General features: G+C 41.0%; 1 protein-coding gene across 4 annotated transcripts in view; it reads left to right on the top strand.

The window, feature by feature from the left end:
* Window positions 1-238: 238 nt before the first annotated feature.
* Window positions 239-15,622, top strand: part of LOC308080771 (uncharacterized protein) — a 28,025-nt gene continuing 12,641 nt past the window's right edge. Inside the window, exons 1-13 of one of the 4 annotated variants that reach the window (XR_013932736.1) lie at window positions 239-364; window positions 3,845-3,922; window positions 4,441-4,711; window positions 5,691-5,738; window positions 6,470-6,517; window positions 7,327-7,416; window positions 7,593-7,679; window positions 7,969-8,262; window positions 8,881-9,210; window positions 11,585-11,614; window positions 12,689-12,718; window positions 13,590-13,996; window positions 14,452-14,764. Coding sequence is in view for 1 of the 4 variants with exons in the window: in XM_080422747.1 (XP_080278873.1) it covers window positions 14,719-14,764 (46 nt within the window). In the remaining 3 variants the exon portion in view is untranslated. Of the gene's footprint in view, window positions 370-3,844; window positions 3,923-4,440; window positions 4,712-5,690; window positions 5,739-6,469; window positions 6,518-7,326; window positions 7,417-7,592; window positions 7,680-7,968; window positions 8,263-8,880; window positions 9,211-11,584; window positions 11,615-12,688; window positions 12,719-13,589; window positions 14,765-15,622 lie in introns of those variants that run through there. The other 3 variants (XR_013932737.1, XR_013932738.1, XM_080422747.1) reach the window with 3 other exon arrangements.

The raw sequence follows: 15,622 nt of genomic DNA, 5'->3' as shown, positions 1-15,622 counted from the left end.
GCTTCAGCAACTGCCAAAGTTTAATAAAAATCCTAAGACTTCAGGTGCCCACATTTCCCTAGTGCCCAGTGTTCTCGTGCCCAGTCTTCCTCATGCCCACTCCCCCCTCCCCCCTAAATGCCCACATTTCCCCAGTGCCCAGAATATTTTGGTCCCCACCTTTCCTGTTACCCTTGACACAGAATATTTTCTTTTCTTCCCCCATGTATAATCTTTCATCAGTGGATAGGAAAACAGTCTAACCAGGATCCTGCATCATCTTGTAATCTCATGCTGTGATACAGACACTCTACATGCTATTCAAGTCTACAGCAACTCGGTCTCACTCTCTACAGACAAGGACCATGGACGGACAGGACTCTTGGTAAGGTATGAACTGTTTTAGATTCAGGACAGGAAACAGGAAACCAAAAACACATCTTTTGATTTTATTATGACTTTGACATCTTGACTTTGACATCTTTATTGATAACAAAACATATGTAAAATGACATACATTGTCACACCATTATCAAAAGGATAGACGCAAAAAAGCCAGCGGCTTATTTCCATCACAGTCCTTTCCTATGTAGCCTATGTGCAAATTATGTTGCATGATGTGATGTGTATGTGTGTAATTGCACACGTGCAGTCCACGGCACGCACCCAAAGGTGCAGGAAAATGTCCTTGTGGGAAAAGTGTGGGTGTGCCTTCCACACTAGGGGGGAGGGATTTGGTAATCCCTACCCCCCAGGGGTTTCTCAAACTTTTTTATCCACAAGTTTCCTAGGCTGTGTGGGCATCACTTCCTGTCGATTTGATCCAATGAAATCCAATGAAATCGACAGGAAGTGATGCCCACACAGGCAGCCTAGGAAACTTGTGGATACTACGACCCCATATTATGAGGGATTTGTTTTGGTGGTCAGTTTGTGTGCCTCAGACTCTGCATGCACAAGGGCTTGCCTTGTGTGAAAGTGTGTGTTGTCTTTATTGCAGGGGTGGAAAGTAACTAAATACATTTACTGTTTATTACAAAACATGCATTAACCACTTCGGCCCTATGCATACTTAGGCTATTTGAAAATGTAGATCTGCTATTTTCAAAGCATTTTGACACATTTGGAAACTTGTGAAATGGGACATTCTTTCAGTACTTAAGTATATTTTAAAGTGAATACTTTTGTACTTTTACTCAAGTACACTTTGAATACTGGACTTGTATTTGTAACAGAGTATTTCTAAATTGCGGTATTGGTACTTTTACTTAAGTACAAAATGTGAGTACTTCTTCCACCACTGCTTTCTTGTGCTGCTCCTTGTTCTCGGCCGGTGCTGGAGGCCGAGCTCTGTGTGTGTGTGTGTGTGTGTGTGTGTGTGTGTGTGTGTGTGTGTGTGTGTGTGTGTGTGTGTGTGTGTGTGTGTGTGTGTGTGTGTGTGTGTGTGTGTGTGTGTGTGTGTGCAGTGTTGTAGTGCTTTGGAAGTGGGGGAGCACGCGCGAACATTTTTCGGGTCTTGCGCGGATTGGAGGTCTTTTTTTGTTACTTTATTTCGGTTTTAGGGTTAACCTCTGATCCACCCTTAGCTCTTGAGGCTGACTCTTGCCAAGTCTGCTTATATGGCCTGTGGACCACCCCACAGGGTTTTCTAAATATCACCTGCACAACCCAATATTATGCTGTTGTTACAAATTTGTTGCTATTAAATGTGCAAATGATATTTTTTAAAATCATTTTTTTTTAAATTACATAAAAAAAAATATATATTTTTATTTTTTATTTTTTTAAGCAGTTAGAGAAGTGAGGGAGCGCCGCTCCCCCGCGTCCCCCCTCCACTACACCCTGTGTGTGTGTGTGTGTGTGTGTGTGTGTGTGTGTGTGTGTGTGTGTGTGTGTGTGTGTGTGTGTGAGGTGGAGTGTAGTGGCCGTCCTCTTCATGTTGGTCGTGACGACCTCACTTTATAATTTTTTGTAACCGTTTCGAGATGAAAAAAAAACCTTATATCTTCTTTTTTTGGTTGCCAATGCGCGACCCCAACGGCACCTTCCCGCAACCCCACTTTGGGTTAACCGCTTAGTGGGTGGAACAACACACCTATCCTAGCCTCTGTCTGTCTGTCTGTCTGTCTGTCTGTCTGTCTGTCTGTCTGTCTGTCTGTCTGTCTGTCTGTCTGTCTGTCTGTCTGTCTGTCTCTCTCTCTCTCTCTCTCTCTCTCTCTCGCGCAACCAAGCATATAATGTCTTGTCTTTTAGTTCTACTGGATCTCTTCTCCACGCGTCCCCCCCCTAACATTTTACTCTAGTTTTTATCTGTTCTAGTTTTTATCTGTTGACGAAATTGTCAATATATTTAGTCATAGTTTTGGTCATCATAGCTTAGTTTTTATTTGGTTTTCGTCAATGAAAAAAGGTAGTAGACACTTTTTGTCATAGTTTTAGTCGACGAAATCAACACTGGTTGAAAGTGATTCTTTGGTCGCACAAAGTTTACAATGGACAACATTTGTATATTTAACTGACACAAGCTAAAAAATAATGACATATACTGCCAAGTGTTCAAAGTATTCCTTTCTTCTTCTGCCCCTGACCTGCACATACAATCATAATTTAGCGAATGTGCATGCTCAAAAAGAACCGATCTACAAGCTAACAATGCTACAACATGTTGATAGCTTGTAGATCTATTCTTTGATGTGACAACCTTCTATGGCGCTTGACTGGGCTTCTGTACAGAGCTGGGCAGACACACACCACTGCTCAAAGACAAACTATACATAGGAGAAAGAGTGAGCTTATCTAATTGTGTTCATTGTAACGCAATGCCTGTAAGTTTGCTTGGATCAGTAATAATATGACTGTTTTGACAATTGTAATAAGTTACACTACTCGTTACTAATAACGTGTTGTCATGAAAGTAATGATATTACAGTACTATATTACTTTGTAACATGTTACTGCCCAACACTGCAAATATGTACATATTGTACCTGTAGTCATGTGATACGAATGAATCATTCAAATGTTTCATATTCCATTTTGATGATTGCCTCCAAAGTTTGCTAGCCCAAATTTAAACCACACATTGAGGGACCGCTAAGCAACACAGAGCCAAATTTCACCTATAGGGGGCACCGCAAATTATACAAATGCCATTGTTTGTATACAAGGTTTTGATATTCCATACTGTCTTTCTTCCTTTTCTTTTCTTTTCCTTCATTTATTCAGGGAAGCCCATTGAGAGAAAGCTCTCTTTTTCAAGGACACCCTGATTACAGCATGAAAACAAGTACAGTTATGAAATACAATACATATAATGAAAACAATAACAAACATTTGAACCAAATTAAAACAGATTAATAATAGGGTTACATGAAACAGGTGCAGTCACTATGTAATGTGTCCTCAAGAAGCACCCTAAAAGTCTCTATGGAGTCCTGAAGTTTGTCCCATTTGTGTGGAATATAATAATTGAAAGCAGTCTTTCCTTGTTCACTGTTGGACTGGTATATCTAATATGTGTGAACGTGTTGAATGTCCAGTAACCTTTGGTTCTAGAAGCGAGGGTAGATACAAAGGAACATTACCACACAAGGCCTAATTAATAAAATACAATGTGTGCCTGTAGCTGGCTTCAAAGACTTGTAGGTGGGACTGACACAGCCCTGGGATGACTACCCAGCCTGGCGCAGAGCTATAGATGTGTATATATATATAGATGATGCCCTTTTTTTGTTCTACATTTAGTATAGAGTTTTAATGTTTCTGAATTTTCTTCAAGGAGAATATATATTCTTATTTTCATATTGTTTGTATATCTCTCACAGTGACTTTGTCCCTATTCTCTCTGCCATTCTTTCTCTCTCAGGTGGTTAAGGTTTGCCATCTAATGGACACTTGGTGGAATCTCGCAACATTAAAACTACTATAAAGGACACATAACATGGTATGTTTATGATCAAACCAAACTACCTGAAGACCTTTGTCGGGCATGTTGAGTTACACGTTACAGTAGCAATGCAGTGTAGTAAGTAATACATACTGTTTGTGAGAATTCAAAGATCTCATGAATCAGTTTGTACAGATGGTCTTCAGAAAAGCCTCCTCCGTTATTGTGTGTATGTCCCATGATCTAATGTAACAGTTATTTTTCATCTATATGGCATTTATATTTGTTTTAGTTTTTTGTCGTATTCCTAAGCCAATAATCATAGTCAGTAGGAGACTCAATTGGGTCTCCTACTGAGTCTCTGCCGGTCATCAAATTATTGGTTTAGGTATGTTTAGGAAAAAATTATCTATCAATTCAAGGCTTCATGGGGTGTGTAATTGATAGTCATTTTTTGGGTGAAGTACATCTTTAATGTGTGTTTTTCTGATATACACAACTTCAGAAAGCTATTAGTGGCCAGTCTTCATACCTAAAGCGTTAAGAAAATGAGATGTTAACATACTCTGTACCAGGAATCAACTATGGAAACACTTGAGGATCGTATGTTGAAATCTCTGGAGGCCCTGGATCAAAATGAGTTCCAGAGTTTCAAGTCGCGTCTGCAACTGCCTGTTTACCTGGAAGGCCTCCAGCCACTCACAAAGTTCCGCCTGGAGACTGCTGACAGGAAAGACACCGTCAGTCTGATCATGCAGGCTTATCCCAATAACGGAGTTAAGATCACTGTGAATGTTCTGAAGAAGATGAACAGGAATGATCTGCTGAAGTGGTTTATACCCGAAGGTAAGTGAAGAGAGGGTAGATACGTTATGTTAATGCTAATACATTTAATAAATAATAATAATACATTTTATTTGTAACACACTTTATATTTGAAACAAATCTCAAAGTGCTACATGTTAAAAACAGAAAAAAACAATAATAATAAAACATGGTGCTGAGCTTCGTTGGGTGGGGTTCGAGGGTGTTTGAATTTCTAGGGCGGAGGGAGCGGGTGGAGGTCGGGGGTTTGAGGAGCTCCTTTAGATGCTGTAATATGATTAAGACCCGAGGCCGATTCTACAAGTGCCTTCTAAATCTGTGGTTCTCAAACTTTTTCAAGTGGCGCGCTGTGAGCTTGAATATCTGCAATTTTTTTTATTGCCAATGCAAAAAAAATCTGAAATGACACAGATGCTTATCCGGTTTTAATGGGTTGAACAACTCTTGTAGATTGTAATCATGTGATTCTGAACCTTTTTTGGGCCAGTGCCCCCTACAATATCCAGGTCCCTTACTACGCCCCACACCCAATTAATGTTTATGCTAAGTGTCTGATCGGAACATTTATGTTTATTATTGTGTTATTGTTATTGTTGTGCTTCCAGTAGACAAAGGAAGAACCTCCTCACCAAATATTTAAAAAGAGCCGCATGATGGCGCTATGACATTTGCCGTATAACTCTTGAACCGTAGATCATACAATCAAAAACTTTCTCTCCCTGGATTCCTTGGATCATGACACAACTCCACGTATAGCGTGAGGTATAGGCCAAATCACTGTGATTCAAATTGTATTTTTATGGTCATGTTTATCTTACAATATACCACTTGTTTTCAGTCTAAATTCACTCCTTACATTTTCTATAATTAAGCAACAGTTAATGTTATCTGACTATAATAGACACATATTAGAACACACCTTCTAGAATTCATTGTGTGTGGGGCTTTTAGCACCTTGTGCGCTGTCATTGTAGTGATATGCTGACATGTATTATTTCAGATTCTTCCAGGATTGAGCCGCCAGAAGCTCAACAAAGCATGAAGAAAAGTAAGTATTACATTTGGTCTTAAAATTGTCTTAAAAACTATTAAATTGATCTCTCTGATGTCTGCAGACATTCTGTATTTACCTTGGTTACATCGCTGGTGTTTTTGGTCAAAATGTACCCATAGTCATGTTAGATAAAAGGTTTATTTTCATAAAAACAAACTTTAATTTGTTCAAATTGCAGATGACAAAATGGTGTGTGTGTGTGTGTGTGTGTGTGTGTGTGTGTGTGTGTGTGTGTGTGTGTGTGTGTGTGTGTGTGTGTGTGTGTGTGTGTGTGTGTGTGTGTGTGTTGTGTGTGTGTGTGTGTGTGTGTGTGTGTGTGTGTGTGTGTGTGTGTGTGTGTGCGCGCGCGCGCAGTACTACTAATCTCTGGCACAGTTGGACCGATAGGCGTGAAACTTTGCACTCACACTTTCAGTAGACCAATGAAGAACCTCCTCGCCAAATATTTCAAAACAGCCACATGATGATGGCGCTATGACAGGCCGCTATTTTCCATATAACTCTTGAACCGTAGATCATGCAATCAAAATCTTTCTTTCCCTGGATTCCTGGGATCATGACACAACTCCACATGAATTCACTCATTACATTTTCTATAATTAATCAACAGTTAATGTTATCTGACTATAGACAAATATTAGAACACACCTTCTAGAATTAATCGTGTGTGGGGCTTTTAGCACTGTGCTGTCATTGTAGTGATATGCTGACATGTATTATTTCAGATTCTTCCAGGATTGAGCTGCCAGAAGCTCGACAAAACATGAAGAAAAGTAAGTATTACATTTGGTCTAAGAATGGTCTTGTGTGTGTGTGTGTGTGTGTGTGTGTGTGTGTGTGTGTGTGTGTGTGTGTGTGTGTGTGTGTGTGTGTGTGTGTGTGTGTGTGTGTGTGTGTATGTGTGTGTGTGTGTGTGTGTGTGTGTGTGTGTGTGTGTGTGTGTGTGTGAGCGTGCGTGCGCGCGATCGTGTCAGGGTTATTATTAACTACAACTAACGAATTAACAGAATTTTGAATTGAAAAAACAAAAACAAATAACTTTTCATTTACTGAAATAAAAATAAAATGAGGCTTTACAAAACTGTTTAAAAACGAACTAAAATGAAAAAAATATGATTTACGATTATGTCTCTATCGTAACTCGAACACCGCTGAGTCAGCTGAAGCGGACTTCGCGACATTTGGCAAGGCGAATCGCGGGCCCAGCGGCTCGCTTGGCGGTGCCTCTCATGGCTGAAGTCCGCTTCAGACGGTACGCCCTGTGCTGAATCCATTCCAACCATTAGTTTTTAGTAAACATGACTCCCTGGCCATAAAATCGTCCTTGCCTACTTTTCAGGGGGCCTATCCATCACCATAATTTTCACGTATTCATTTTTGTTGAGTGGTATATTTTTATTCTTGGGGTTCCCACAAAGTTTCCTGAGGAGTCGAGTTCGGAACTAATTGAGAGGTGTTATTAGACACCTTTATGAACACATTGAAGAAGTGAAGCAAGCTGTTGGTAAGCATTTATTTTGCAGATTGCAAAAAAAGTTGGGGAAAAGTGCAAACCAAAATATGTTTTTCCTTCTCTCCTAAGGAAAAAGACTTGTGGGAGGTATTATTGTAGGTATTAGTGTTGGTGTCATCCTTACAGTCATATCGGTGATGCAGGGTGTCATGTTTCATGGTAAGTTTCTTTAATTATTTTAAGTTATACATGCTTACAAAGTTTCTCAACAGCTGCATGCAATTTCACAAGCAAATGTCATGCTATAATGTGTGTGTGTGTGTGTGTGTGTGTGTGTGTGTGTGTGTGTGTGTGTGTGTGTGTGTGTGTGTGTGTGTGTGTGTGTGTGTGCACAGCTAATCTCCGGCACAGCTCTGCACTCACCAGCAGACCAGCAGACCAAGGAAGAACCTCCTTGCCAAACTACTCGGGAAATCCTGAATGTGAGTAATGTTTATAAAAATGTTTATTCTAAAACCCACCTCACAAGCACTGTAAGAGCTTGTGCCCTCAGCCAAGTGCTTAGACAAAAATAAAAACTCATGTATGAAAATGGATAGATGCGTTCTCTTTTTAACACTGCTTCCATTTATTCATTCCTGCCTCTGTGCAAAAACTGTGAAAATAACACACACAAATTATAATTCTAATCTGAAGTGGCAGGCAAATGTAATCAGTGACTATTCATTTGCACTGGAAGTTTTAACAAAAAAGAACATTTTCTCCACACAGCTCCACACGATATTCCACATCAACAAGATCTGAAATACATACAAGTAGAAGGAACCCTTCGACTGCGTCCAGACACTAAACCCAGATCCATCACAAGCATCTTGTGGGCAAATGGCCCCAATAAGGTGGCAATATGGTATGAAGGCTATTACGGGACATTTAACGAACACACAGAATTGGATAAAGAAACTGGAATGTTGGTCATCAGCAATATGATCATAGAAGACAGTGGAGTATATTCTGTGAAAGTAAATGGCCGACTGCTCAGCAAGACTTACAAGGTTGAAGTTATCAGTAAGTATGCATTGTGTCCTGTGAACAATAGATTTTTGCACACATTAAATCAATCTAACTTGTCCAATAGGTTTTTATGTAAGGGGAACTCAGTTTTATTTTATCAATGGCTGCATAGTGATACCTCAGGTGAAAAACGAAATCCTCAGGAAAAAGTGGGTGGGATGGAATCATCTTTTCTCTTAAAGAGTGAGCAGGTGCCTTACACACGCACACGCACACGCACACGCACACGCACACGCACACGCACACACGCACACGCACACTCACACACACACACTGTAAACCATCGGAAATAGCTAATCTACAAGCTCACTGGAGCCAGGGTTGGAGCACCCCACAGGCCCACACCCCCGCCCTCTATACCCCTCCATCCCCTTACTACCATCAGCTATGCAAGCAGGTGTGTAACTGATGACAATTAGGAGAATGATAACGGGTGCTCCCAATCTGATCAACCGGAGTCAAGTCTGCACCCACACACAACACAAAGACAGAGATACCAAGTCAAACTGAATTTGTACTTATTTTTAAGTACTTTAAAGCGAGCCCACATTGTTTCGTTATAGGAACAATATTTTCTAGTTCTGAACTGTGTTCATTCTTTCCCCCCCACAGAAAAAGTCCCGAAGCCATTGGTGACCACCGATCAAGAGTGTTCACCTACAATTAATTGCTGCTCACTGGTCTGCGGCGTCAAACGCACATCTATACATCAACTTTCAGGTCGCCTCGAAGAATATGATGCTATGAAAGATACAGGTCTGGTCACCTATCGCTGGCGTTTAGTTCGGCGTGATGGCCGCGTGGAATGGGAGACACACAACCGGAATCCTGAAAGGTTGTTTCTCACCTATAAAGACTCGGAGCATGTTTCTGAATCATTTTGTGAAATGAAGAATCAAGTCAGTGTGATGGAGAGTGATCCCTTTCCTTTTCATTTCATCGGTACGTTTACTCCACAATGAGTAGAAATTGAATCACTGCACTACATGGCTCAGTATTGACCATAAAACTTGTCATGTTTTGGAATGTTCGGACGATACGTATGTGTCCCAACACTCATACTTCAATGACTATGGGTCCCATCTTACACCCAATGCAAAATGGTGCAAATTGCTAGTTTAAAGTCAGTCCAGTTGTCAGTTTCACCAGCAGTGCCCATTAATTTCTTAATGTATTTGTGACTATCTTGCACCACATTGTTATTTTAGGTAGAGTGAGAAAAGTCAGATAGTGACTGCGCCTTAGATCGGCTTTGATCTCATCTTGAGTCTAACGCATTGTAGAATGAGAGCTTTTGTTTGTCTCCTAACATCATTATCACTTTATTAATGCTGCTCAGGTGGATGGTTGAATGAAATTTTTGTTTTTGCATCTCCTCCAACCAGTGTTGCCATTTTGCGAGAGAAATAAGCAACCAGGTCTATGAAAACAAGCCCAAAAGAAGCGACTAGGCCACATGACCTCTTTAAACCTATATATACGAATCGGCTATTTGAAAATAACAGATCTACAAGCTCACAACGCGGATGCATTGTGAACTTGTAGATCTGCTATTTTCAAAAACATTCTTGAAAAAAAGTGAAAAATTTGGAATATTTTTTAAACATTTTAACAACAGAAATCTGGTACGGCGGTCCCTGGCACAAAATATGTTCAGATGTTGGTCTGTGGACAAATACATTATAATTTGGGGGGTCCTTGACATGAAAATATTGAGAACCACCATTTTAAACAATGCGTAACTAGACTACCATAAGCCTACAAAAACTATAACGTACGTATTGGAGCTTCAAACACTACTTGAATCGGGGTAATGACCAGTCTTGTGGCTTACCTGGTAGCAACGCTTAGCTTGTACCCACAACCTCTCGTAATTGTATCTCACCCAGCAGGGGAGTTACTTTATTTTTATTCTCTCCGCCAGGGCCGGATCTACCATATGGTCAATTTGGCACGTGCGCAGTGGCACCTGAGCATGAAAGGGCACTCCGTGTTTAAAAAATAAAGCTCGGAAATAAAGTCATCATGAAATGGCTTTATTGCTAACGTTTTTGCTAAGTTAGGTCAGAAATAAGGGTGTGTTTTGATGTAACCAATCACAGCCGACGGTCCCGTTCCCTCCAAGCTATAGACACACACGACCGGAAGCGGAAGGCCTACAAATCCACGCCCACTTTTGACACAGCGCCGCTACTCGGGGTCCGTTAGAACGATGAACTGCAGCTCTCAATGCAATCTCTATGAGAGGCATTGTAAAATACCGTAATTTCACTGGTTAACTACTGAGGCTGTAGCGATTTTTTTTTGTGTTCTAATAAACTGTCCCATTTGTTTAATTTGTCCTTTTTAATGTCCCATATCTGTCATCTCGATATACTACCCACAATATACTATAATATACTCCATCAGTGTGTCAAAACCGCTAGCATCGGAGATCTTGAGTTTAAGTGGTCGCATGGTATATACGTCACGGACGCATCCCTTGAGGTTTTCAATACCCAGAAAACTGGTGAAAGTGGCCGTTTTCAAGATGTTTTGGTCATTATCTCTGGAACAGAAGGTCCAATCTGCTCGGTTCAAAGCTTGTTGGATGCGTGACTTTGAGGACATTAAGCACGCATTGAGCACACCTTTTCGGGTTATTTGTTTTTTTTAGGGGAGGCGACAGGCCAGACCTTAGTTGGGCAGGCGACTGCCTGTCCTGCCTCTACAGTGTGGGTACGCCACTGGTCGGCGATGATGTCACTGAAATTGTCTGTGTGCTGTCTACCCTCTGCTGTGTTAACATTATGGGTAACTCGTTAAAGTGGCAAATTAAATGTGAAACACATCAACTATTAAGAAAACAAGAAGATATGTTGACAAAGACACTCCATACATTTGGAAACATATTTTTATTTAAATCAATATCGTCTCCAGTTAATATAGGATAATTTTAAAAGTAGGCTAATTCTCATATTCTCTCATAGGGAATGCATTGACAGCTGCAGTTCATCGTTCTAACGGACCCCGAGTAGCGGCACTGTGTCAAAAGTGGGCGTGAATTTGTAGGCCTTCCGCTTCCGGTCGTGTGTGTCTATGGGATCGCTGGACTCACACACACTGCACTGATCAGAGACCAGCTGAGGGGGAGAGAAGGGAGCAAATAATGCTGCAGCACTTTTGTGTACTGCATTGCTTGTTTCTCACCTCCAATGTTTTCAGATACATATTTTAATGCGCTGTTTAAGTTTAAAACAAGAAATACACCGCCTGACCGTCATTTTGAGTTGGATAAAGACTAACAGACCAATTGTGTCTCCCTAATTAAAATCAGGTCAAAGTGGAGGACCGTGCGGCCCAACAGGTGAATGGAATCAAGATTTATTTATATTCATAAAGGTATTATCTATGTCAGTGGTTGCCAAACTGGGGGTCGGGGTCTCCAAATGATCTTAGGGGGGTCCCCAGATGATTAGCTTAAACAACTTTGTTTTCTCACTCAACAGTAAATAACCAGCGTACAGTATAAGTGTATACAGGGTTGGCTATATGCACATTTCTAAAGTTACAATTTAGAATTTAGAAATTAAGACCGCTTTAATACAAAATTGGAAAATTTGTCAAATATTACCTAAGAAAGAGGCAAACATTGTGAAATAGCCAATCTACAGGCTTGTAGATCAGCTATTTTCACAATATTTATCTGTGAAACAGAGTCAAACTAAAAGTGCTTGTCAGGGTGGGGGGGGGGGGTCCCCATTTCAAATATGATTTGGGGGGGGAGTTCAAATATGATTATTTTGGGGGGTCGTGGCCTGAAAAGTTTGGGAACCCTTGATCTTTGTCATCACAGTATTTTTGTGTTTACAGGAAGTATTTAATTCTTATTTTTGCCTGATTTTACTGATTTATTATCAAAGAAATAATTATTTTAACATTTATTTCTATTATTCTAAATGAATTAGTCCAATCTGAAGCTAGGGGAGACCCCCCCGTCCCCCCGGGATTTGCGCGCCTGCTGTCATGTCAATCAGAGAAAGACGGGAAGTCGGCACACCGTTTTAGCTCCCAGTAGAAAAATATGTATTAAATAGTCAGGCAACATTTCGACCGCAAAAGGGTCTTCATCAGGTCCTGTCATGTCAAAACCTGACGTTTCAGGGCTACTGACAGAGCAGCAAAATATGACGCCTTAGGAGTGAGAACGGGTTGACCCAGTGGCTGCAAAACCTGGACTGGATAGACTATACATCTGTCACCTCCCCCAGCCTGAGCTTGGGATCCCATCCCTGTATTTGATTAGCTTCGCTGTTTTCCCTGTTTCCCATGGTTTGCCACAGCATGTTTATGCATAATGTACATGCACATGTCCAAAACATGTGCAAATTTACAGTAAATCACTATTATATGTTATCACTGTGTTTGGATTTCATTTCAGGCCCCTGTCTAAGGGAGTGTTTGGATAAAGGTGAGTGAGTTTGAGAACTTTATTTGAGCAGTTTGTGATGTGACTTGGTCTGGATTTGAGCCCCCAACACATTTATATTAATAGTTACACAATATTATTGTCATTATGAAAAGGATTATAATATCTATAGCGATGACTTACAATTCACGATTCTGTCCCTATCGGGACATAACTCGAACGGCGCTGATTCAGCTGAAGCGGACTTTGCAACGTTCGGCACAGCGACTCGCTCGCCTTAGCTCGCTCGGCGGTGCCTCTTGTGGCTCACGTCCACTTCAGACGGGGCGCCTCCGTCGTTGTAACAGTTTTTTGCCTCACTACTTCCAAACTTAATATTAGGGGCTAGTCTCTTCTCACCAAACGGGCCGAATGGTCCGCCTCGCTGGGGGCGAGCGTTCCGCACCAAGCGGTACGAGTTCCGCAATACAAAATGGGGGCGAGTGTGTTTTGGGGTGAGCATTCCGGTTACCTCAGAATCACTCATAGGAATCACACTGAATGGTTGAGTTGGACTAAAACATCCTCCTTCCGCAGAGTAGTATACTGTATACAGCATGTAGAATGCATGTATTCACTGCGTTACAGGACATACGGTATGTTTGCGTACTGACACATATTTTACTCCTGCTGTATGTATCTTTGGGTCTTTGAGAATATGTGCTACTGTAATGTGTGCTACTGTAAAGATTGTTGAGTTTTGGTTTGAGTTTTGGTTTGAGTTTTGGTTTGAGTTTTGGTTTGAGTTTTGGTTTGAGTTTGTTTAGTTTTACAGTCTGACATACATATTTTTACAAAACCTACATACTAAATCTCATTACCAACTGCTTTAACTGATCAACTAGACTGAAATAATGTTCTCCACATACTATAGATCTGCCATACACACCACTAGCGGGAGGGATCCTCGAATTGCTTCCAGATAATAACTCTGTTCTTGAACCCATCACTGGCATCCTGTGGACAATGAACACTGACAGTACAATGAAGAACGTTGCAGAATGGAATGCGTCCTTTGGTCCTAATGTGAATTACAACGGGACATATGGAGGTCGCACAGCATTGAACAAAGAAACTGGAAAGCTGGTCATCAACAATATGACCAAAGAAGACAGTGGACGCCATATAAATGCAATTCATTATTATTATCATTATTATTATCCGGTTGTTCAGAACCGCCAATCGATTTCAAAATCGGCGTGCATATTGCAGAAGACCTGAGGGAGTGATGCGCCAAGTGAGAGGAGCATCAGCGGATCTCCCCAAAAATATTGATACAACGTAAATCCTCATTTATGGAGTACCCTGATATCATCAATATGATTTCATAGTTCTGACGTTATAGATGGGCCGGGACTCCATATTTGAGCATACCTGACACAGAACTGCATATGGGCATAAAAAGGACACTGACAGACCACAGACAGATACAGAAATCTCCATATAGGTATGAAAGGGACACAGACAAACAGGCAGGGACAATGGATACTCTGACAACGGGCAAAACAGGTTTACATAACTGGGTGGGGCATGCATTTTCAACTTACATCATTCCCAATTCCCATCTTGCATCGTTGCCGAGTAGGGCGTTGCCCGCAACCCAGCCTGGCAGAGATATACACCTGGCTGAGTGCCCCTTTCTAGTTTTTGTTGCTGCTAAACTCTACATTCTACTATTATTTCATTACTGACTACTTTAACTGTTCAACTTAACTTAAATCATTTTATCCACACAGAATCCATACCACTGGAAGGAATCCTTCAATTGCTTCCAGATACTCTGGTCCAATCTGTTACTGAACCCATCAATCGCATCCTGTGGACAAGAACTAAATTGATCACAACTCTATTCCAAGAACCGTGTGAAGTGGAGGTGGCAGAATGGCATGAACGGCATGGTCCTAATGTGAATTACTATGGAACATATAGAAACCGCACAGAATTGAATAAAGAAACGGGAAAGTTGGTCATCAAAAATATGACCATAGAAGAAAGTGGAGCATATGGTAAACGGTCACAGGCGGTCGAGTTACATGATTGAAGTGATCAGTAAGTATGCATTGTGTTCTGTGAAGTAGGGTTCCGCAGGAAATAGGGGTGCTGAGGGTGTGCCCCCAGGTGGCACACCACCTCATGTCCTGAGGTGGTGGAGGTAAACTGTGGAGGTAAACAGACTACCTAGTACAAAGATTTACAAGGTTGCAGTTACCAGTTAGTATGCATTGTGTCCTCCTGTGAGGGATAATGAGGATGTATTGTGCTTAATTAGTGGACTCGTTAGCAAGTGAGTACAATTCATGTTCTCTTCGCTCAATCTTTATTATTCTGCCCAAAACGTTATCATGTTTGGGGCTATACAGGGTGGCATTTGATATGCTTTGACTAAAGTTAACAAAGAATGATTACCAGTCAGTATATGGTCTAAACTAGAGAGGATGCCAGTGAGAGTGATTACCGGCAGCCTAAGCGGCGTACTGTAAGGACTCAGAAAGAGTGGCAACAATGGAATCCAAAATGCTCACATAGATCTCAGATTGTTCCAGTTACATTTAAAATTGTTTCAGATGTGATGACAATATACAATCTGATTCTTTAAATATCTTACATTTTAAAAGTGCATTACAAATGGTCTATTCTGCTGCAACTTTTCTGCACTGTTAATGTTTGACTTTCAGCTGCCCCATCTGTAAATAATATCCATGATAAACATATTGTCTCGTTTCAGTCAATATCAAGTGGTGTCATGTTGCTCTTGTGGTTGCTACTCTGTCACATTCAACAATCTGATTGGCTGCCACCCAGTGAAAATTGCTTTTCCTTTGCATGCAAGAGTATGGGGAGCATTTTAAATATCTATCTGCACCGTAACCGTTACTTGGGGAAGATCACACAGCCAACATGTGTTTT

The sequence above is a fragment of the Gymnoscopelus braueri genome, assembly GCF_963280865.1.
Source record: "Gymnoscopelus braueri genome assembly, chromosome: 24".
In the NCBI taxonomy this organism is placed as follows: Eukaryota; Metazoa; Chordata; class Actinopteri; order Myctophiformes; family Myctophidae; genus Gymnoscopelus; species Gymnoscopelus braueri.
Note: the sequence above shows the minus strand (reverse complement) of the source record. Positions and strands in the feature narration are given on the sequence as shown.